The sequence below is a fragment of the Protomyctophum bolini genome (genome assembly GCF_963924005.1).
Source record: "Protomyctophum bolini genome assembly, chromosome: 8".
Taxonomy (NCBI): Eukaryota; Metazoa; Chordata; class Actinopteri; order Myctophiformes; family Myctophidae; genus Protomyctophum; species Protomyctophum bolini.
This window is the reverse complement of record NC_137869.1, coordinates 39179196-39202823: the sequence shown is the minus strand read 5'-3', so window position 1 is coordinate 39202823 and position 23628 is coordinate 39179196. Positions and strand designations below refer to the sequence as shown.

General features: G+C 42.2%; 2 protein-coding genes across 2 annotated transcripts; one reads left to right on the top strand and one right to left on the bottom strand.

The window, feature by feature from the left end:
* Positions 1-1156: 1156 nt before the first annotated feature.
* lmnb2 (lamin B2) lies at positions 1157-17117 on the bottom strand. The gene is made up of 13 exons (XM_080770688.1): positions 16564-17117; positions 13370-13506; positions 10732-10888; positions 10174-10299; positions 9939-10037; positions 9081-9152; positions 8865-8990; positions 8335-8555; positions 7331-7577; positions 6699-6806; positions 6277-6396; positions 5498-5587; positions 1157-4733 (listed from the first exon to the last, which is right to left on the bottom strand). Exons 1-13 carry the CDS (start codon positions 16786-16788, stop codon positions 4695-4697), a joined length of 1767 nt encoding a protein of 588 aa, XP_080626814.1. The 5' UTR covers positions 16789-17117; the 3' UTR covers positions 1157-4694.
* A 1223-nt stretch (positions 17118-18340) lies between these two features.
* rpl36 (ribosomal protein L36) lies at positions 18341-20682 on the top strand. The gene is made up of 4 exons (XM_080770689.1): positions 18341-18387; positions 19400-19494; positions 19968-20102; positions 20533-20682. The coding sequence occupies exons 2-4, from the start codon at positions 19402-19404 to the stop codon at positions 20620-20622; spliced, it is 318 nt and encodes a 105-aa protein (XP_080626815.1). The 5' UTR covers positions 18341-18387; positions 19400-19401; the 3' UTR covers positions 20623-20682.
* The last annotated feature ends 2946 nt before the right edge of the window (positions 20683-23628 follow it).

The following is a 23628-nucleotide window of genomic DNA, read 5'->3' as shown; positions in this document are numbered from 1 at the left end:
ACCGTTTAACTAAAAATCTTCCCACGGGTTGCGCTTTACATTGATTGTGCATTACATTCACCCATTCACACACACATTCATACACTGATGGCGGCGGAAACCATGCAAGGCACCAAAACCTGCACATCATGACAGCAATTAGGGGTTCAGTGTCTTGCTCAAGGACACTTTGACACTAAACTCTGGGGGAGCCCGGGTTCGAACTGGCAACCTTGCAGTTGCCATCCAGCCACTCTATCCACCACCGGCCCTCAAGGTCACCTTGAGCCAGGCAATCAACATTAGCAGCTCCAATGAGAAGCCTTTGTCATGTTACAGTATAGTGGTTAGCTTCCAGGTAGAAATGTGTGTAGATCAGTGGTTTTCAACCAGTGGTCCTTGAGGGGGTTCCAGGTGGTCCCCAACTAAATGGAGTTTGTAAACCAAATGGACTATTAGATCTTTAACTCTTAAATGGTAAATGGTGCATTTATATAGTGCCTTTATCCAAGGCGCTTTACATAGATTGTGCATTACATTCACACACACACACACACACATTCATACACCTATTGCGGTGGAAGCCATGCAAGGTACCAACCAGCACATCGGGAGCAATTTGGGGTTCAGTGTCTTGCCCAAGGACACTTCGACATGTAGACGGAGCCGGGATTTGAACCACCGACCCATGGATCATTGGACGACGTGCTCTACCTCTTGAGCCACAGTCTCCCCACTCTTGAGTGTAAAAATGAAACCAAGTGGAACCCTACAGGTCCATTTAGTTTCATTTTACGCTCTCAAGAGTTAAAAATCTGCATTACTTAATTTACAAGACGTCCACACAATTAGGAAATTATGTAGAATAATTATGTGTGGTCCTTTGCCTGTTATCTCTACTATAGTACCAAGAATCTTATCCAACGATAACATATTCTAAGTTTTGTGTCCAAGAGGCTAAATCTCAAATGGTGGTCAGTGGCTCAAAAGAAATGTGCCCTTGATATGAAAAGGGTTGAAAACCACTGGTGTAGATGACAAATGTTCAGACAGTCTTGCCATGGTGAATCTATTCTTACAAACGATCATACACAGTGAATAATCAGAATATACAATGTATGAACATTGTGAGAGGAATAAGTGTAATATCACTTTTACATGAATGAGCGGACACAGATTAATATTGAAAACATTTATTATGTATACAAAAAAATAGTTCAATAGTAAGTGTAATAATCATTATGAACGAACAAACTGACATTTGGCATGCTCCCCTCCCCCCCCATTAACAATAATGGATCTCTATGACAGTGATTAAGAGATGGGCATATGGACTCAATGTTTATTCTCTTCACAAATGAAATCATTCCTATTAGCCAGATAACCCAAACTGTTAAATAAACTGATAAATAAGAAGCAATGATCAAGTAAATGTTTTAGAAATGATTCAGGAAAACGAGTTAATTCCATAATAGTATATCTTTTTTTTCTTCCTGAAATGCCTCCCAAGGAGTGTACGGTATACCGTAAAAAAAAAAAGAACGGTAAAGTCACAGCCTGTCTGCCTGTCATAGTTTGGAGCAATACTGCTCTATTATTAACTTGCCAGTGGAGTTCAGATTTTAAGAAAATAGCTTAATGATAATCACAGTCTAGGGCTTCACATAATCTATAAAACTATTGACTCTGAAATCATCTACCATAAATGCCTGTGGTGTGACTGACTCACTTCCAATACAAAACTAATCACAAAAACTATTTAGGTGAAATTGTACGACGGTCGCATTTAAACCTTTGTACGTTTGCCCAGAACATTATATGAATAATTCACTAACTTCCTGAGACCCAGTGTCACAAAGAAATACCAGTACTAAATATATACTGTAGCGACCACCAAGTATAAACAGACCTACAACCAATACTTTAACAAACACTGGTTATTATGCCAATAGGCCTTTTTATACTAGAACTTGTGGATGGTTTTGCAAATGTTCCTGGATAGCGGCTTGCTAGCCATTATTTGTCATCACATGACAGAAGCAGTCATGTCAATGACCAATTCATTTTCAGCGGTCAGTCATCTTTGATCAGCCCAGAATGTAGAAGTAATCTGGCCAACACATATATCGCACATCCATCAACACCCAAACTTAATCACCCCCAGAGACCCTGACAATACAAAACTAAAACATTTCATGTAAACAAACTGATTACATTAACAATAACCCTATCAAAAACAAGAATATTTAGTAATGCAAAGCACTGCATTCAAACACACAATAGGAAAAAAATTCTGTTTCCCCAGGCCAATATCATTAGTTAGAAAAACAACTGAGGCAAAGCAGCTTCAGTTTATACTTCAATCATTCAGATAGACGGAACACTTGTGATCCAATCAAAATGTTTTTTTTTGTGTTGCTATCCAATTGCAGTTGTGGTGATTAGGAGTAAGCCCCACCCCATCACAGCTTACATTCACCAGTGTGGAAAAAGTCATACAGTTTGCCACAAGTTTTTAGTGGTAGCCATGTTTACACCATAACTGTGCTTCATGGTGGTTGCCAAAGTATATTTGGCATTCTTTTGACCAATATTTACAATGCTGGCCACCCTGCCATAATTATGCCAAACCATCAATGACTCCGTATAGAAACAGGATCCATTTCCGCTGAAAAAGTCAGCCATTCTGTCCTACCACAATCACGGTTTAAAAAAAATATATAGTGATTTCTTTAACAGTTTAAATGTCTGATAAACATGTTTTTTCAGATATCACTATGCGTGAGTTAACTTTAGGGCCAGGCTTTTCTAACACACAATGTTTATTTATTTTTTAAAGAAACCCATGATTTGATCATCATGGTAGCATCACAGCTTCCAGCAGGGTGTGAGAGAAGAGAGGCTAGTCAATGAGGCGTTACAGTACATGATTCAGCACCGTGCACAGGCTGATGGAACTCTTATCACAGATAACATTCAATGTCCAAGCAGACATATTTGCTCCTTATAAGCCCACTTATGAGTCAGACAGATTGTTGACCCGATTGCCAATTTACATTCCCAATTCTTTCACTTTCTTCTTTGGTCTCTCAATATTACAATCTTCTCAATTCAGAGGTCCGTCCCTTCGTTTCAGGACTACGTTTTATCTTTTAAATCTAATATAGAAATAGAACAACCGAACGCATTCAAAACAATGCCAATGTTTTACAAATTTCCATGAATTCCAACAAAACAAAGCCACCACCTCTCGCTCCACCGTGCTGGATCCGATGCTGCCAGGCATTCTAACTCTTGCTGAGAGTTTAATATCACCCAAAGGCCCCCCCAGGCAGGCAGCAGGGTGACTGTCTGAGGAGTTAACAAGCCCTTCAGTGGCAGTAATATAGACATCTTGAGGGGTGTACCGAGAAGACATGTCCAATTCAGGGCACTCCCGTCATGTCTACTGAAGGGCCAGACGTGTAAGGGCAAGCCTGGTTTCCACTACAGTGCCAAAACAGGACTTTGCTTTCAATCAAGGGTCGTCCATTTACTTAGTAGAAATGGTTGGTGAGGCACCTTTTAGTTCCTAATACACCAATGGTGTTTACAGTAGTATATCTAAACATTTACTTGGCCCTGGTCTAGCCGCACTCGAGCTAGCCGTGGAAACCATGCTAATGATATCAAACTACCCAGTCACTAATGGTGCTAACGTTAACAATAGTTAGCTGTCAATTATACTACAACACACAATTGGAGGATAATATCACATGATCCCACTAACCCCTCCCAAACACATCTGTTCTTTGTCTTCAATTCCTTATTTATATCTTTATAGGAGACAAAGTGGCGAGATTTTAGAGCAACCAGGAGTTCAGTTAATCGAATCTAAAGGCCTTTCTTTCTTTTTTTTCTTTGAGGAGACAAGGGATACAGGGTTAAAGGAAACTTTGAGGGGATATAGGAAAGAGGAGGGAACAAGGGAAGGAAGAAAGAGAAAAGAGGTTCGGGACTGAGTTGAGGGTATCTTTTATGTACAAGTCAGGATGGTGACAACAGGTCTCATATCAAAGATTTATCGGCAGGCCAGCAACAAAAAACATGACTAGAAACTAGTTTTCAGTACTCCGGGAGAGTCTGTTGCCACCATCCGTCGCCATAATGGACAGTCAAAACATTGAATTCATGACATTATAAAATAATAAAAATCAGCATTATGTTCGAGGTCCATTATCTGGGAAGCACATTATAGCATTTTCCATAAGTCAATGGATTTGCTATATTTGTTGCATTTGAACGCACCATTTGGCATTCCCCCAAATAATTAAAACAAATACTTACTATAGAGACATAAAATAAAAAGGTGAGCAGTGATATCTGGAAGTATACAATTATATTAATGTCCACACAGACATTCCCCTGTACTGTACTGGGCTGTTTATTCCTCAAAAATGTTTTTGCAGTGAAATCATACTTCTGTGTAAAGTAAAGATAATCACTACATGACCTTTTATCTACAGCTAGTTTTATTCTTATTAAAAGCGGATCCAGGGTTTGAAGTAGAAACGGAGTCCATTAGAAACATGGCCAAAAAGTCCTTTTTGTCATCTTGAACTATGAAAAGACAGCGGAACGACGACAAGCAACAACAGGACAAATAGAAAAATATCTGAGTGGCTCTAGAAAACAAATTGGAAGTTTAAAAACGACCAGTGAGCGTCGCGGGGGCTTCACATGATGGCACACTCTCTGGATGTAGTCTTTCTTCCCTGGATGGTTCAATGGATAGAGAGAGAGAATGTTAACACAATGTTCCTACTAAAAAAAACAAAATTTAATTACAAAGAAATATAATCCCCACAAGCATTTTAAAGTACATGATTTTGATCATTCCTTTCTTAATCTCACAATTCTATTGCCGAGGTTAACTTTGTAGAGTCGCAGTCATCGCACCATTTCATAATGATAAGCACCTTTTAAACATGGACACCTTTTGTGCTATGTGGTCAGCTTTTGGTCATTTCTCAGAGGTTTTCATGTGAAAAGGAGGACAGTGTGAACAGTTAATTTGGACTTTTAGACTATATTGGACTAGTAAATAACCCAACCCCAGCAAGGCCCAGGAACATAGGCACATTAGACCATCTGGCGTCTCAAGCATAGCATAGACATTAAAAAGGTAGCCTCCTTCGGCCCTCGGGCGTGTGCTTCTCGAGAGGAGGCAAGCTTTCCTGAGATTCCTTGTGAAGCATGAGCGGAAGGGGACGTTCGCTAGGCCAATCAATCAATGTAAACATTTGTTTTCTCATGCCAATAAAGCTCCCTTGGATTGAACTGATAAGTCCCGGGAAAGACGCGCCATCATTGGCCAGTAGTCACTTGAGTGGCAGTGACTTCCTCCTTACGCTGGAGAGACATGGCTCCAATGAACCGCAGCGGCCAATGAGGCATCCATTTCTTTAAATATCTATGGTCTCAAGGACGAACAGAAGTTTGTGAATTCTTCCAAGATTTTAAAAAGGTCAAGACTTACCCGTACCACCACTTCCTCCTCCTCATCCTCTTCCTCCTCTCCATTCTCCATGTCCACCTGAGACTTGCTGACAGTCCTTCTGGCCACCTCCTGATAACACAAGCAGAGCAGGAACAAACCCATCAGAGTCAGGTTACAGAACCACAGGGGGCTGAGGTGTACAGGCAATGTTCTACACTTCTATAATAGATGCATAGCTTTATTGTCATTCAACAATACTGCCCTGCAAAGCCAAAGTGCAGTAACTAATATGAACAATATTTTAACTGAAAATGGGTATTAAAAGTGTTTCAACTGGTCAGCCAAATGAGATATTGGCATATAAGTGACATTACACTAATTTCACCAAAATTGAAAGGCAAGACTTTTGGGGTAGACAAATAAGTTGGTGTCTAAAAACATAGTTACTGCACTTTGGCAGAATACATGAAATGGACAATTTAACGAAATGTTGTTCCACTGGCTTACTATTAGTAGTAAGCCTATATAAGAGCATATACTATATCAGTAATAAATACAGGTAAGAGACAAATGCATCATGACTAAACACTGTAAATAACTGCAGCCTGAATTGTTCATTTTTTGTATCAAATCGGTGGTAGGCATGCCATACATTTCCATGATATACCAGTTCATGCTTATTCTTATTAAGATCTCGTACTGGATAAAATGCTAAATGCCCACATTATCAACTGTAATTGTACCAGTCTACTCCATCCACTCAAAATAAGTATAAATAAATGAAAGAAAATAATAATCAATATTAAAACGTTCAATACCTCTCCATCAGAATTCACCAGGGTGGTAAGGATTTCATTGCCTGTGCCCCAGGAAGCCTGGCTCTTCCATAGCAGGTCGGTGGGGGGTCCGTGGGCCACGCCCGCATCAGCAGACCACACCTGTACAGATTAACATATTGGAGTAATTAGACCAACAGTTGCCACCTGCACAGGACGTGGAAACATAGTCGTCTCCCATACGCAAATATAGTTGTGTCTATAAGAGCAACATGTCGGTCGACCAGTTGGTTACCACGACTGGACACAATATAATAGCTTTGGACAAACTCGGATGTTAGAGAGAGTAGTTGTAGAATTAACGGGTGATTTAATACTTTTTCAGATAAAATATGGAGAAACTGGGAGAGGGAGCGTATGAAATGTACTTGGTGAGTGACCCGTTCCATGGATAGTCCTCTTACCGTTACGGTCTGCCCAGCCTTGAGGACAAACTTTGGAGAGAACTTGTAGACAATCTCCTCTTCTCCGTCGACCTGCCTCGTCAACCGCCAGCTACCCAGGGGTTGGTCCTGCAACACACAAACCGGTTATTGGCCGAGAAACAACGGTATCTTCCCATGTAAATACTTATACAAACAATTCAAAAATCCACAATTAGTGGTACTCTGTGTATTCATGTAATATGTTCACACCTTTCTACATGGGTCATTTTTTTTGCAGCTTCTTAAAAAAGGCATATGCACCGCTGACAATGTCTTCCGCTAACTTCCAGATTTGTGTATTACCCATAATTATTAGCAGTGTGCTAAACATGCTTAGCGACGTGTTGTCAATTTACAATTTAGGCATTTAGCAGACGCTCTTAATCCAGAGGGATTTACACTGAGCAAGAACACATGCTAATTAAATATAGCAAATACATAGAAATAGTCATCAAGGATCATAAGTAAGCCAAGAACCTAACATCCGTCTAACTCTAACAGTACAATCTGTTCAATGAAACTCATAAGCATACACTACAGAATGGTATTTCTACATTTCACTGACAACAAAAGATCAACAGCACTCTGGCAACTACAACTCCATTAATTACCTGGTCGGTGTCATTAGCCAGAGCCACAGCATTTCCATCCATGTCGGTGGGGGATATGGTCACGGCTCCGCTAGCGGTGGCCTCCTCCGACACGAGGAGCTGGCCCTCTCCTTCCTCTCCTTCCTCCACCACCTGGCCCTCCACCTCCACCTCCACCCTCTTCCTCTTGGAGGAGTGCGAGGAGGAGGAGCCCGTCACCCTGGACACGGTCACGCGGCTGGACGGAGGGCTGGGAGACAGCTTCAGTCTGGAGAGAAAAACATTAAAAAACACAGTATTAATAATAATAACTAAAAACAGGATGTTCTGAAACGGTTAAGCGCCAGCCATTTAACCCATTTAGGCCTGACGTCGAAATTTAAAAAAGTCTTCTAATTCATGACAATCTTCACGATTTTTCAAAAATAGCAGACCTACAAGCTCGTAGCATGGCACTCGGTGCCGCGCTATGAGCTTGTAGATCTGTTATTTTTAAATAGCTAAAGCGTAACATAATTCTTAAAACACCAAAAAGGGTTCCGTTAATAAATAATGCTAAATAACGTGACAAAAAAAGATCAACGTGGCGAATAAATCTATCAAGTCCCATTTATAACACAGAGGCAACTGTGTTAAATAAAAATCTGGCATGTTCGTCTCTGTATCTACTCTCACTGCTCTGAGTGAGCAGAGATCTATTTTACTCTGTCCAACCAATGACTGTTTGATATAGAATTTATAATAATTCATCACGCTGGGCAAGACCTAGCCGGTTGAGTGGTTTAACCCAAGTAGTGGAATTTTGGCGTTCTCCGTGGATGAAACGAGTGTTGTGATTGCGGCTGAAAAATAACGTATCCGGGGGAAATTCGACACGCCTTAGGTAGTGACCAGGAATTTAGGGGTGAGGAGTAAGGCTGGGAACAATAATTTATGCACGTTCCGTTTTAAGTAGGTAAGAACTAAGGCCTTGTATATGTCTATGTGTATATGTCAAACTGTTGTAGTGTTTGTAACAGACATACCTAGACTCTTCTCCCTCCAGCAGTTTCCTGTAGGCGTTGATCTCCATGTCCAAGGCCAGCTTCACATCCAGCAGCTCCTGGTACTCGTTGAGCTGGGAGTTCATCCTGTCTCTCAGCTCGCTCATCTCGTATTCCTTAGTCTCGATGGCCCTGCGGTGCTTGTCTCTCTCAGACGACAGGAGGTCCTCCAGCTCTCGGGCACGGTCCTCTGAGGCCGAAGCCTAACAACACAGTCATGACATGAGAAACGTGACCAGGAACACCAAAAAGCAGGAGATTGGCCGACAATCTATAGCGGATATTGATGGGGTATGGGTGTTAAAAGGCATAGCCCAAGTTTCATTGCTCAAAGCTCTGAGACGATATTCTACAAATGTCTTCTAAATCATGACAGTCTGCTATTTTTCAATAGTTAAAGTTTCAAATAATGGTTAAAGTGGCTAAAAGCTACAGTGACAGATGCCTCCCAGGTGTCAATGTGTTAAATCCTTTTTTTATTTATAACTTCATAATTGCTTTAGGCGTCATACCTGTTTCTGCAGGGCACTGAACTGGTATGCCAGAGACTCTATCCTCATGCGAGCCTCCTGCAGCTCCTCCCTGGCAGTGCTCATTGCCTTCTCATTTCCTTCTGAGGAAACCTTTGCATTCTCCAGCTAGAGGAAAGAAAAAAACAGACCGATGGAAAAAGAGAAAAGGCAGCAAAGGCAGACACTGACTGTGCAAAAACATCTGGGGTCTCCCACCTTGGATTGGTAGGTGGTTTCCAGCTCCTCCTTGTACAGAGACACCTGTCCATCGTGCTGTCTCCTCAGGTCCTGAAAGAAAAAGCACAGAAACACTTTGATGAGTTTTCAGAATTTCCCACAAAACTCAACGGCAAGTGATTGAGTCTCTCCCTCCATCGTCGCCTCCAGTCATCCCGGTTCTCCATACATCCGGCCAGCTCGTTGGTGCTTTGCGCTCCTGCATCTTTCTTGAGTATATCCACATTGATTGAGTAGTTACTATAAAAACAAGACTACTTCTATTTTCTCAACCTTGAATGAGACATGGCTTGTCCCAACTCCACATTGATGTCCTACCTTAACACAGAGTTATATTTACAGGTATCTCTGTAGTTTATATGTGGCGCTCTCAGTCCTTTTTTTAAACCTGTAGTAAGTGCACATTCTAATCTACAGGCTGCACTACAGTACTTGCAAGCCGCTCCAATGCTATTGCAGATTTGTGCCGTTGATTGCGTTACGCATTCACGTCCCTTACTCGGATTTCTGTGAGGGGTCCAGTTATTCATTCAAGTCTTGAGGTTGCCACTGTGGCCGTCTATTCTTGGACATGAATTTAATCCGGAAGAGACTGCGAGACTGTATCTGTGTCAAAGGATCGGGTTGGTAGACGGCGATGCAAGTTTACGCAACAACATATACCCTACCCTTCACCTCAACTGCACCGGAGTGAAAATGACACACTTGTACTGACAAAGGCCTGTCAAAACCTTAAGTGCAATTTTTGAATAGTTTCATCTCCCTACATAGCATAGCAGGCATAGAGATAGTGATATTGGCATCAATGGAGTATAAATGGTATGTTGCCCACTATACCTGTAAAGCCTGGGACAGTTTGAACTCGTAGTCCTGTCTTACTCCGGAGTCCACCTCCACAATCCTCTGCTCCTGTCTACGACGAGTCCCACGCACTTCCTATACAGCGGAAAAAAAGCACAGGCAAGACAGAAATACACGAGAGGGAAAGAGGTATGCGATGTTAATGTTGTAGTATTACGACAAAAGCAAAGAGCATATGTTCTGTATCATCCATCAACATGACGGCACACACCTCTTCAAACATGCTCTTTCTGAACTCGAGATCCTCGCTCAGAGACTGACAGCGGTTCTCCAGGTCAACGCGCATCAGAGTCTCCGTCTCCAACTGGCGCTTAGCGACAGCATGGCCGTCCTCCGCCTGTGAGATGGTTAAAAACAGACGCTTGGATTGAGCCTCATCGATAGCAGGACATATCCCTCCATGTCGATGGTGAATCCATCTTCAATTAGGGTTGTCACTATTATTACATAATCGTCTAATCGCAATTATTTTGTCATAAATCGTGTCCATGTTGCACATTTTTCATACATAAAAAAGCAGAAAGGCTGCTATTTCCGTCACTTTCAAAAAACATTATGAAGCCTAAAAAGGCAAACAGAAATGTAATTTCTATTCACAATGCTCCAATTTCCAAGGCCGAAAACGCAATAAAATAGTTCATCGCAAACAACTGATTGTCAACTTAAAACGTGTAATCATGAAAGCTCCATCTACAATCATTCGTGTCAAGTTTAGAATAGTTTGCCTCCTGTGGGAACGTGAGTGTTAAATGGTCACATCTATCCATACCTTGGCCAGCAGACTCTTGAGGTCGGCGAGTTCAGCAGCCAGAGCAGCGTTCTGGCTCAGCGCCGTGGACAGAGCGGCTTCACTCTGATTCAGCTGACCTTCCAGAGTGCTGGCCCGGGACATCGATGCCAACAGGTCGCCATCTTTCTTCTTCAGACTGTGTGGGAGGGACGGAGGATGAAGTGTGTTACAATACTAAAAGTATTTAAAAACTGAAATCTTCCATTGTTCAAGTTGGGAGGAATTGAAATCTCTCAAGATAGACTCTGCTAACGGCAGAATCTGTCAGCACCACCGCCTGGAACATGTAGTGTTTTTGTTGTTAGTAGGAATAAACAGCGCCCAGGAGGAAGAAGACTAACAGAGGGGAGGAGCCAAACAGAGTTGCTATTTCAACACCAAATGGGTTCCCAACTTCCCAGATGAGATCAAGGACTGTCTAAAGAGGACGAGACGCGAAGACTGTGCTCCATGGAAGGAAAGAAACATGCGCAGTTGAGACCAAGTAAGCTGAACACGGAAGTGTTGGCTGCATAATAGCCTATTGCGCATGTTTCTTTCCTTCCATGGAGCACCATGGAGCAACATGGCGTCGCCCACGTATGGTCTTCGTGTCTCGTCCTCTTTAGACAGTCCTTGGATGAGATGGGAGGTGTGAAATGTGAATATTGTGAACATAGTGTTTGAAATGGTGCTCCCTTATTTGAAAGACAGTGATGAAAGTTAAAGGAAAGTTTTCGCCAGACTACTGCTGTTATGTGCACTTTAGTACGTCAGATGATTTATTTAAAGTGCTTTGTGCCTTTTGTACACTTATTTATACCTCCAGTGTACCTTATGATTGATAATTTGAGATAAAAAAAGGTCAGAATCCTGGTACATAAAGCAAGGTTCCTGTAAAACCTTATCTTATTGCCACAAGGAACTTCAATCAGTTCAGGGACTACGTCTGGTTCACTTTTATGGCAATGTTCCAGACAGTGGACAGGAAGGAGTAGCAAGTAAAACATTTTAGTAGACTGTATTTCAGACAGTTAGGCCGAGTGAATGTTATGTTTCAAGTTCCTATAAAGTTAGGACATTTCATGTCTCAATGAAATCATAACCATTCTCAACTTCCTGGCAGAGAAAGGCTACTTAGCAACCTCAAATAAAAGTTTAGTTTTTGTTTATTAAATTCCTTCCAAAATGCGAATTGCAGTCAAGTCCACATAATCACTACTCAGATATATCAATCAGTCAAATATCTTTCTTTAGTATCATTCAACACCATCCTGCCACCCAAGTTCCCTATCAAACCCCACACAGCCCATGTCCCCTTCCCCCATACCTCGCTTTTTCCTCTCCCTTCCTCCCATCCCATCCCCCCTCTCTCCCCACAGTCCCTCTCCATAATAGGCTTAAAGACGAAGCCAAAGTCACTGACACTTCCTTCAGCTTAAATAGCTCTGCAGATATTCAGTAACCAATTCATCAATTAAGTGTCCCCAAGAAGACTGATTGTAGTCTGTGGTCTAGTCTTCATAAATTGATGCTGTGATTCTACATTTTTCTTGATGGGTCAAAAACTAGAAAGGACATTTAACCAATATATGTAGTGAGGTCATGACCCAATGACCCATTGTGAGCTTGTAGATCAGCTATTTTTGGTGCGCCACACTGCCGTACGGTGGGGTATAAATAAACATATCCAGCGGCTCGAAGCCTTATAGGGGCAGACACTGTATAAAGAAAGTGCATAGTAGACGGACGGTCCATCTATACAGCCCCAGCCAGTCCGCCTGATTATATTACAATCACTTTAATGATGTGCGGTAATCTCCCTCATTAAAGTGCGATAAATCCGGGAATCAATTAATTGATGTCCAATTCCAATGAAATGCAGGTCCTGCTAAGTTGTCTTTTTATAAATGCAACAAAAAGACTAGATCTTTTCTCTCGATTTTCTCTCTACTTCAGAAGCCTGTTTTTATTTAGGCAAGAGCATTTTTTTTGTAAAAGAAATCCATCCTAAATTGATGAAAGCCATGTGTTTTATTAAAGTTCACGGTGTGAAGTAAACCCACAGTGAATGCTCTATTACACAAAAACCTTTGAAAACAAATACTAGAAAGCGGGCTGCAAAAGGCGGTTTGTTTCTCGATGCACCGCCTTTTTACTACAAGTGCCTTATCCAAATACCATGCATTCCTGTTCCTAGGGGAGCCCCATGCTAAAAACAACCTGATTGTTGACTTTTACAAGCAGCTTTTGAGCTTAGGGCTAATTGCTCAAACCCAATGGTTTACATGACTTAACTTATTTTAACTGATCTTAATGCATAAGTATTCCTGGAATCTGCCATGATCACCTTTCATTCAAAGTGTTTTGGTCACATATACAGTGAGCTATAACGACAACAAAATAAATGAACGCGGATACTACCTGCTCTGTGCTCCAACTGTATTTCTGTTACAGAAAATCCATATTTTGCAAAGGAGTTTTCCAATTTGCTAAAGTATTACTTGAGCAAATTGGAAAACACCACCACACATTCCTTTTTCATGCAGTAATTACATCACCCTCAGGCCATGGAAACATCCGATCAAGTTTGTAGTTGCACAATTACGTGCGCTGTGTGTTTAGCATGGAACATTACCTGCGTGTAGTTTCATCCAGTTCAGACTGAGCCTTGCCCAGATCAATCTGCAGTCTGGCCCTCTCTTTGGCCGTCTCATCCAAAACGCGCCGAGCATCCGCAAGCTCTGCCTCATATAGAGCCTTCAGACCCGTCACCTACACAGAGGGACAAACACAGAGGGACAAAACAAACACATAGAGACAGATAGTTTAGATTCAGAACATTATTAAAGAAACGTTTCATGAATCCACTGAAAGTATATCACTTTCAAGCATATAGCAGTATATGATTATTATTATTCACACTTTCTGGCACAGATATTGGCTGGAAGAAAAATCTCCTTTGATAAGAACTTTTACCACCATTGTTGAATGGATGGGGGGGGGGGGGTGGGGTGGTCTCATGGTGTGAATTGGGGGTTTCAGATTTTCAATCACAGAAAACAGAGGCCATTGTTTTCAACATGACGATGTCACACAACTTACACAAATTAATCAAAAAAAGCACAATCCAATAGAGAGGCAGTGAGGAATGTTTATTTAGCAACTTTTACAATTAATTCCATATGTATAAACTATGCAGGCATTACAAGCTGAAGCAGAGAATAAAAAAGTGATTTGGCTGTTGTCAAATGTAATTGCAGCCTTGATTTGTTGCACTGAATATTTGAGCAATACTTTTAAATGAAGGTACCGGTAATAAGTGTAACCTGTTTTTTTTTTTCTTCTCCTTTATTTTCTTTACCAACACCAGCAACCCCTCTTTCTCTAATGATTGATAAAATGAAAACATTTTATATTTTGTTGAAAGTTCGAAAAGCGTGCTTCATCATCTCAAAGCAAACAATAATAATTCAACTGTCGAAACCAACTGCAAGTCAAAAGTCAGATTTTAAATTTGAATGGACGGCCGCCCCATGCTCCGCCCATCTGGAAAGCATGTGGACAACACCACTATTGATACTACAGAGAGAGAGAGAGCGAAGGGGACAAAAACAGGGTGTGGAAGAGTTGGAAGTCTGTTAGGAGGGGAGGTTCCCGGCCGCTAGTAGTAAGTCTACAACAACACACTGACACGGAACAGCTGTATGGGAAAGAGAAGCAACTGTGGAAGTCGGTGCAAAAGGGCGGGAAGAAAGATTTTAAAGCAGCGATATGGAAAGAGAGGCAGGAGAGGAAAGAGGGAGAAAAAGAGGGCGGCGACGCCCGGTGAGGAATGTAGGCGAACGTAGAAAAAAGCAGCGAGGAATGTAGAGAGGAGGAGACGCTTAACTAGAGACTGGTGGAGGGGAGAAAATTACAGATGGGCAGAAGAGAGGGTTATATAGGAACAGACAGCATTCTGAAGCTCTGGTGCTAAAAGGCAGAGCTTGGCTCTTTGCCCACGACACTTAGATTCCACTAGCACCTCCACCAGCACCTCCACTCGACATTGAAACAATATGGAAGAATGTTAGTCTAGAATGCTGTTGTACGACTCTGGGAGGCTATATGGCTGACATTGAACATTTCAAAACGCCTGGTAAAGAGTAAAAGACTAGTAACTAACTACTATTACACCTGGGCATGCGTATGTCCACTGCCCGGTCGGGTCAGTGTCATGGCCCCAAAACCAAAAAGAGCATACTTTGTTTTCAGGGGTTAAGGAATGAACAGGAAGGCCATTAAACACCCCCCTCAACCTCTCAGCTGCCAGTGAGCGTCAAGGAGGAAGGTAGCCTACTATGCAGTATGCAGCTGTTCCTTGCCTGTGGTAAAAGTTACATGAATGGTGTAATTGCCACCACCAGTTCTTCTTAGCCTCTAGTATTAACAAACTTTACTGGATGAAGCATCTCTGAATAGCCAGCCCACATAAACCTGTCTGCTAGCCAAGCCCTGAGTTTTCAATCTTTTATTTACAGATGATAGGGATAGTCAGTCCACGCCCAAATGAGGCAAAAGTAACCTTACCTGGTTATCCAGGAACAACAATATACAACTCTAAAGGAATAAACCCGTATTTTATCGAAATCAGTAACATCCTTGTTCTCAAATTCACGAAAATCAAAAGCTTTTTATTTTAATTATACAAACACGATTGCCTTTGGCAATAGCAAGGCATAGGTTTTGATAGCATCCGGAGTTTAATTAAAACGGTAAACCACAACGATTAACTCTCAAAGCCACAAATAAATATGTCGACGTACATTTCAAACAACAATGAGCTACTGCATCATCCAGTCAAATCTGCCCTGTGAGTTTGAAGGGAGCGGGGCGGGAGACGAGAGTCCCTCCCGACTCCGTCACTCCGGAGTGGACGGAGGATCATCAACGCTTCTAAAAACATGTCTGCCGTGCGTGGTGCCGGTGGGCGCGCACGACCTCCCGCTCAATCCATCCTATCCGCCGGCTCCCGTTATAACCGGTTTATTAACCATCTATTCTTAGTAAAGGGACCTCAGCTTCTAAACCTGGACCGCTTCCCTCTCATCTACGCCAAATTTCTCAGCCAAAAATAGCCGATCTACAAGCTCACCACGCGCTGCCTGGCTGTGAGCCTTTAGATACCGGTATGCTATTTTGGCTAATGTTCCCTGGTTGGTTCATGAACGGTTGAACGCGAATGAACAAGTCAATATGCCATCAATTAACACGTGCGTCTTAATGTATTCATATTAACGCATTAACAGATTATGAGTGGAAGCACCAGAGCTTTGGTTTTAGACTAGAGTGAAGACCGATGGTTGTGCACAATGTGCGGCATTAACATTAAAGTTAGCATTGTGTACTAGCCCCTCGATTTCGCAAACTATTGTCTCTTTGTTGTGGTTTGAAACCGACTCTGCGGCGTATCGCTGACTACATTGATTGATCCCTGTGTGCACTGTATTTATGTGTATGTATATATGATGGAGTGTTGGTGAAAAGTTATTAGATTAGTTATTTTAAATCGCAGAGACAAGATGCAACTCTACAGGGGGAATAACCGGGATGTTTTAGTGCTGTGGTTTTCCAACCAGCGGTCCGAGGACCATCAGTGGGTCCTTGAGGGGGGTTCCAGTTGGTCCCACTCCGCAACTAAATAATGAAAAGTTGCTTAATCTCGTCAAATGGTGGTCCGTGGCTCAAATGCCAGAATGGACATAGACATTAAAAGGGTTTAAAGAGAACCACTGATATAGAGAGGGAAATACAACCGGGGTGTGTGTGTGGCTCCCTCACTGAGCTCACCTCTCTGGTGGTCACCTCCTCCTTCTCGGACACTTTGACCATCAGCCGGTCGTTCTCAAGCTCCAGGGAGCGGACGCGGTCGATGTAGACGGCCAGCCGGTCGTTGAGGTGCTGCAGCTCCTGCTTCTCCTGCAGGCGGGAGATGCGGGTGGGCGACAGCGGGGTGGAGGAGGCCGCCGCCCGGCCCGGCCCCGACGATTCACGGCTGGGAGTAGCAGTCGCCATGATAACGGATCTCTCTCTCGCTCTCTTTTTTAAAACAACCCAAGAAAGAGTGTCGCTCCTCCAACCAAAAAAAAGCTCACAGATTCACCGACTTTAAACTGCTTGCTAAAAAAATATATAATCCTCGCTCGGTCCCTGGCGAACTAGTTTAGAATGAGTTTGTTTACCAACAAACCGTCGTGTGTGTAAAAAAATGAATGAAAACGCAGCGTGTTCGCCGTAGTTCCAGTTTGAAAGAGAGCTCTCCTGCCCTGCTCACTGGCACCACTGCTAGCTCAGTGCTCTAGCGGGAACAAAGATGGCGGACTGGCTCACGCGGACCGCGCCAAAAGGGGATACGCAAGCACTTCCGGACTCCTCGCGCCGGCGCCGCGGTGGGTTATGGGAGGTGGAGTTTTGTACTTTACAGAAAGAAAATGTTGAAAGATATTTTCTTCAGTAAAAAACACAGAGAGCATAACATTGTTTTATGCATCCTTAAAGGACCACTTCACCACTTTTCAACCCAACTTCATATAATAGGTCCTCACTAATACTCAGTTTGTGTCTCATGGGAGGGCTGTGGGCAAACTGCCCACAGCCCAGGGCAGTTCAGAAACCTGTCCACCACCACCAGTGACATCATCGATGGGGAATCCAATGTTGGGCGTTCGGAACGTGCCCCAAGCTAATAGAAACTGTAGGCTTTCTAGTCCTGAAAAGCCTGAAAAGCTTTCTAGTCCTGAAAAGCGAAAATGGAAGCCATCGTTCTCACAATAATAAAAATCTAAACATTTTTGTAAAAAGAAATATTGTTTAAATATAAATATTGTTTAAAAATAATCTGCCTATAAACGATGATGACACAGCCTACTGAGTAGAAACAAATTCAAATTGTGCCATTTTATCATGATTATTAGTGAGGACGTATTATATGAAGATAGGTTGAAAAGTGAGTTTGTAAACTTGGTAATTTGCCCGATCTCAAACTTGCCAGTCATTATTGCCTTTAGACAAAGTCGACGTTCTTTATTTTATTGTAACTGCATTTTGTCCAGTTATTTGTAATTGTAATGTTTGATATTTTGTCAATAAATAAACCTCAAACTACACCGACCGAGGAATATGCCCTGATGTGTTGAAAATGTGTTGATTGATTGATTGATTGAAAATTGTATTCACAGTTTGTAGAATGGGCAGCCTACATTCAAACGAATGTACACGAGGATAAAAACCATAAAAAATACTAAATACTTCGAAATACAACAACTCAGGATATGGGATTAATTTCGGGTCGTATTCTACTTGTAGGAGCCTAGTGCCTAGAAGGAGGCTAAACCTTTTATGTGGCCCAGTGGCCGGACACTGGTGTAAACTGGTCTAAGTGCTTTTTCTGGTTTTATCCTCGTAACAGTTTGTGTATTGAATTGACTTGTGCTTTCGTTTGAAATGTATTGATGTACCCATTCTACAGTTTCAACGGCCAAAATGAAGTCCTCCTCCCACGCACCAGAGGGCGCTGTAGACATCCAAACCTCACGTCAGACTCGGAAGCCCTCATTACCCAGCATCCACTTCTAAACATTCCTTTTCCGGCTCGACCGCCATTAAAGAAATACGGTAAGAAATTATCCATGGAATTAAACTATCACAATCTGCCACGAATCACAGCAATCAAACATCTTACACACAAACAAATTAAACTACGTGGAGCTACTGATATAAAAGAACCCGTGTGTTAAATATTGTGTGTCTACAGAGAAAGATACGGTTATAAATATTACATTGAAGTTGCAGCTCTCGGCTGGTCTTCATGCTACACACTAGTACACAGTACAACGTTTGACACAACTCGTATTGACATTTTTACAATATATTTGTAGTAGTTTGGGAACCGGTATTAACAGCAGCACTGTATTAAAAATAGACTGCAAATTAAAATGTTTGTTCCGCACGAAACCAATGTATTGTACATCGTCACTGACGCTCATCCTACCCGTAACTAGCAAAATGCTACAGTTTGTTTGGTTAAAGCCTAGTTCCATCAGACCTAGTCCGTGAATAATATATAGCTATAGCTAGATAAACTAATGAGCAGACCGCTAAAGCCTGTAAGAACTCAACGTGGACTTTTGTAGTGGACTTTTGTTTAACAACTGGATTCATAGTAAACACAACCTGACAGTAGGCATGGACTGGATACAGGATGGGTGGGCACCTCGATTACATCTTGTGTACATTATTTGTTTATGCCCAAAAAGTACTTAAACTATACAGGTTTTTTTGTAGCAAATATTGACCATCATTGTTGAATGTTTAAGCCTGCTAATATTTACTTTGTTTACTTACAAACATTTTCCTAATATTAGATTAGAAAATTCCAATTAAACATTGAGATGCCCACCTATCCTGTTACCGATGGTCTTACACCTTTCTATTAATGTATGTTTAAATACACATGTAACGTTTTATACACTGTCATACACATATCCATAGTTGACATGAAGTGTTGGTACTTGGTAGCTGCTCAATGTCAGGCCAGCGTGACCAGATTAGTGTCATAATTGAGATATGGGCAGTCGGTGTATTTAATTAATCTGAAGTCTCTGCTCTCTCTCTCTCTCTCCTCCAGACATGGCAATACGCTACCCTATGGCCGTAGGCCTCAACAAAGGCCACCCTGTCACCAAGAATGTGACCGCGCCAAAGCACAGCCGCAGACGTGGTGTAAGTTGACCTGGAAACCAGATGAAACATGATTGTATGTAGAAATGCAACATTGTGGGCAACAAGTCATGCTGTCAGTCAGTTTGAACCCATTAAGACCTGAGACCAGATTCTACTAATGTCTCCTAAATCATGGCGGGTTTCTGACAAACCCTATGTTTCTGTATCGGTGGAGCTCAAACTATTGTCAAGGAGCCCCAAAATTATATGTAATCGTCCGCTGTCCCCCATCTGAGAATATGTTGTTCCAGGGACCCGCCAGAAGCAAATATTCGAGTTAAATGTTGGCAAATGTGAACATTTGCGACGCATTTTCATGATTAAAAAAAAATAGCAAGGTCTAAATGGCTTAAGTGAATTGTACATGTATACATTGGTGTCTTAATGAAGTATGGAAATAACATTTTATATTTAATTTCATATAACCTAGTTCGAATCGATTTTAATTGAACTCTTCTTACCTTTCAACCCAGCGTCTCACAAAGCATTCCAAGTTTGTGCGTGACATGATCCGTGAGGTGTGTGGATTTGCTCCATATGAGAGGCGAGCCATGGAGCTGCTCAAGGTGTCCAAGGACAAGAGGGCCTTGAAGTTCATCAAGAAGAGGGTACGTGTCTTGAACTCTATGACTTGATGTATTTTGTGCCTTGGTCTGTGATGCATGGGATACACTTGAAAGCAGAGTGAGGCAATGTGTGTCAACTGCATTTTCTTGTAGTCCCTTGTGTGACTCGGCGCTCGTTCTACAAGCCCACAAAGCATTGCAAACACTAGTGATGATGAATTCTAACAGACGGGTCTCAAAATCATATTAATTTGCACACAAATGAATGTAACGGGAGATTGTGTAAACACAAAACGGGTCCTAGTAGCTTCTAAATTTAATAGAAAAGGCACTGACTACTATAGACTAGCGTAAGAATGCCGCCCCAATAGAAATGAGTAGACGCAGGACAGGACTCTAAACACTTGAGTTATTATATTATGGTCATATTCAGCTGTAATGATGTTTGTCAATGTATTTTTTCCCCCCTCAGATTGGCACTCACATCCGCGCCAAGAGAAAGCGTGAAGAGCTCAGCAACGTCCTGGCCGCAATGAGGAAGGCTGCTGCCAAAAAGGACTAATCTGGCTCTTTGAAATAATTTGAAAAAAATAAAATATTTCATTGTTTGTTAAAAGTCAAATGGTCTACTTTTTGTAATGTGATTACTTCACCATTATGGGTGTTAAGTCTCTAGGACAGAGAAACTTTTAGCCTCATGTTGCTTGCACATTTAACAATTAAAATCCACCTTTCAAACTACAATCATCTCAGGTCAGAAACGTATGTGTAGGTAAACAAAATCATTACTAGTACGCCAGTATTGTATCAAAGCCAGAGATGTATTGGTTGATTTTGAAATAGTTAGGGTAGATGAGGAGAATTACTGAATGTCAAAAATACCTGGGTCCATAACTGAGACTACTAGTATACACTGTTTAGGCCCATTTGAAACTTTGGTCAAATGTTGCATGTTCAAAAGCCTTCAATCTTTTATGCTTTTGTATGCAATGCATGTAATCTTATTGGATGGTGATGCCCTATTCACGGTATGGGTCTGAACACTAAATGCATAGTAAGGGAAACAAACAAGGGTGTGTTAGGTTGCTGGCAGTGGAAGAATTTATGTATTTTTATAAACCAGTTCTATGCAAGTGACTGACCTAATGGTTATTGTTTAGGCGGTAGCATTTATCTTATTTTGAGCGCTAAGGCCATATAATCGATGAAACAAATTTCACTTTTATCCAGAGCTTATTTCAACAAAACTATTTAAACCCAGTGGATTGGTGTTACAGGGATAGTTTAGATGTTTTCTAACTTAAGCTGTATGAAATACTTTTCAATAATAGTGGTTGCAACTGTATCGATTGCCCCAGTCCCGTGGTGGGAGTTCTGCTCTGGTTTTGGTGAAATATTAAGTAGTTATGGTCAGGGTTTTGTGGGGTGCACAGGGGCCCACACATTAAAAGTAAATGAATCCACAAAACTAACATTTGTATTGACATTTCTAAAATATTAGTGCAACTTTTGTTCATTCTTGACACAAACTAATTTGTGTCCACTACGCCCTAAAAGTTGAATGAAAGTTGCGCTAATATTTTAGAAATGGGTCAATACAAATGACGTTTAGTGAATTATTTTTACTGCGTGGCCCCAGTGCCCCCCACAAAATGACCGGAAACTATTTGATGGTCCCTTCACGACCAGTGAGCTTTCCAAGGAAATCCACAGTGATGGAGGGCAAGAGTGCTGGGCCAGATGGCATACCCCCAGAGGTCCTAAAGAACTGTGACCTTGACCTCACCCTGGAGTTTTGCAACCTGGCACTAATGAACAACAAACAGCCTGAAATATGGTCTCTGTCCAACATCATTCACAGTGCTTAAAGCTGGGGACCTCTCAAAGCCAGACGACTACCGAGGCATCAGCCTGACTTGTATCACTGCAAAGGTTTACAACCGAATGATACTAAACAGGATATCGCATGCCATCGACCCTCTCCTGAGGGAGAACCAAAATGGCTTCAGAGGGGGGAGAACTACCGTAGCACAGATTTTGGCACTGAGGAGAATGATTGAGGAGGTGAAGAAGGATAACTTGACTGCTGTACTCTGCTTCATCGACTTCAAAAAGGCAAATTTAATTCGATTCACAGAGGCACAATGGTGAAGATCCTTAAGGCCTACGGTGTCCCTCCCAACTTGCTCCGGCCAATTAGAGACCATGTATGCTATGCAGGAACAAGGGCCAAGGTGGTGACCCCAGATGGCAACAGCGAGGAGTTTGATATCCGGGCCGGGGTAACGCAGGGGATACCCTAGCCCCCTTCCTCTTCATCATAGTCATGGACTAAGCAATCAGTGGACGAGAGCAGGATCTTGGCTTCACCCTAACACCAAGGAGATCGAGACGACATCCCAAAGTAGTCCTGACAGACCTGGACTATGCGGATGACATCAGCCTGCTCTCCGACAACATGGAACAAGCTAAGGAATTCCTGAACAGAGTGGAGCTGGAGTGTGCCAATGTTGGCCTTAGGCTAAATGCCAAGAAAACTGAGGTTATCACCTATAACATCTCACAACAACAGGAGGCACTGTGCTGAAGGAAGTCAAGGACTTCAAGTACCTGGGCTCATGAGTCAACTCAACAAGAGCAAGATCTGAAAGTGAGGAAGGCACTTGCATGGATTAGGCATTTAGCAGACGCTAATGGCCTGAATGGCATGACCAGTGTATGGAACTCCAATCTCCCCCGACAAATCAAACTCAGCTTCTTCTACGCAACAGTGGAGACTGTTATCTTATACGGCAGTGAATGCTGGACCCTGAAGCCAACCCTGCAGTAGTCCCTTGACGGGTGCTACACCAGAATGCTGCGTGCAGTAGGCTACTTAACATCAGCAAGACTGTACATGTTACTAACAAGACTCTGTATGAGTATGAGGGATTACCAAGGGTGAGCCAGAAAATAGCAGCCAGGAGAATGAGACTAGCAGGACACTGCCAAAGGCATCAAGAATTGCCAGCCAGCAAACTGGTGTTCTGGGAACCAACACACGGGCATCGATCACAAGGACGTCCCACACCAATGCTACGTGGACGTACTGCAGGAGTACAAAGTACCAACGAACTGGCCAGATGTATGGAGAACCGGGATGACTGGAAACGACGATGGAGGGCTCGTCTGAGGACGACCTAGAGAGAGACTTAATATTGACCAAAACCAGAGCAGAACTCCCACCACGGGACTCGGGCAATTAATACAGTTGCAACCACTATATATATTTAAAAAAAAGGCCAGAGGAATGTACTAGGAACTAATACTAGTGTAAATGGCACTAGCTGATTCAATTTGATCTAATTTAATTAATCTAACTAAATGAGTAGTGTGACAGTCATGCTGGTAGTAACTGGACATAACTGCCCACACGAGGAACACTTACTATGTAAAAGAGGATACAAACTATTTCACATGAGTTTAGTTTCTGGATTGAAGCAACCACATTCTACTTACTACATGCTGGTGGTGTTTTCCTTTTATGGGCAGATACCGCTACAGTACATTAGTTAAAATGTTGAAATAC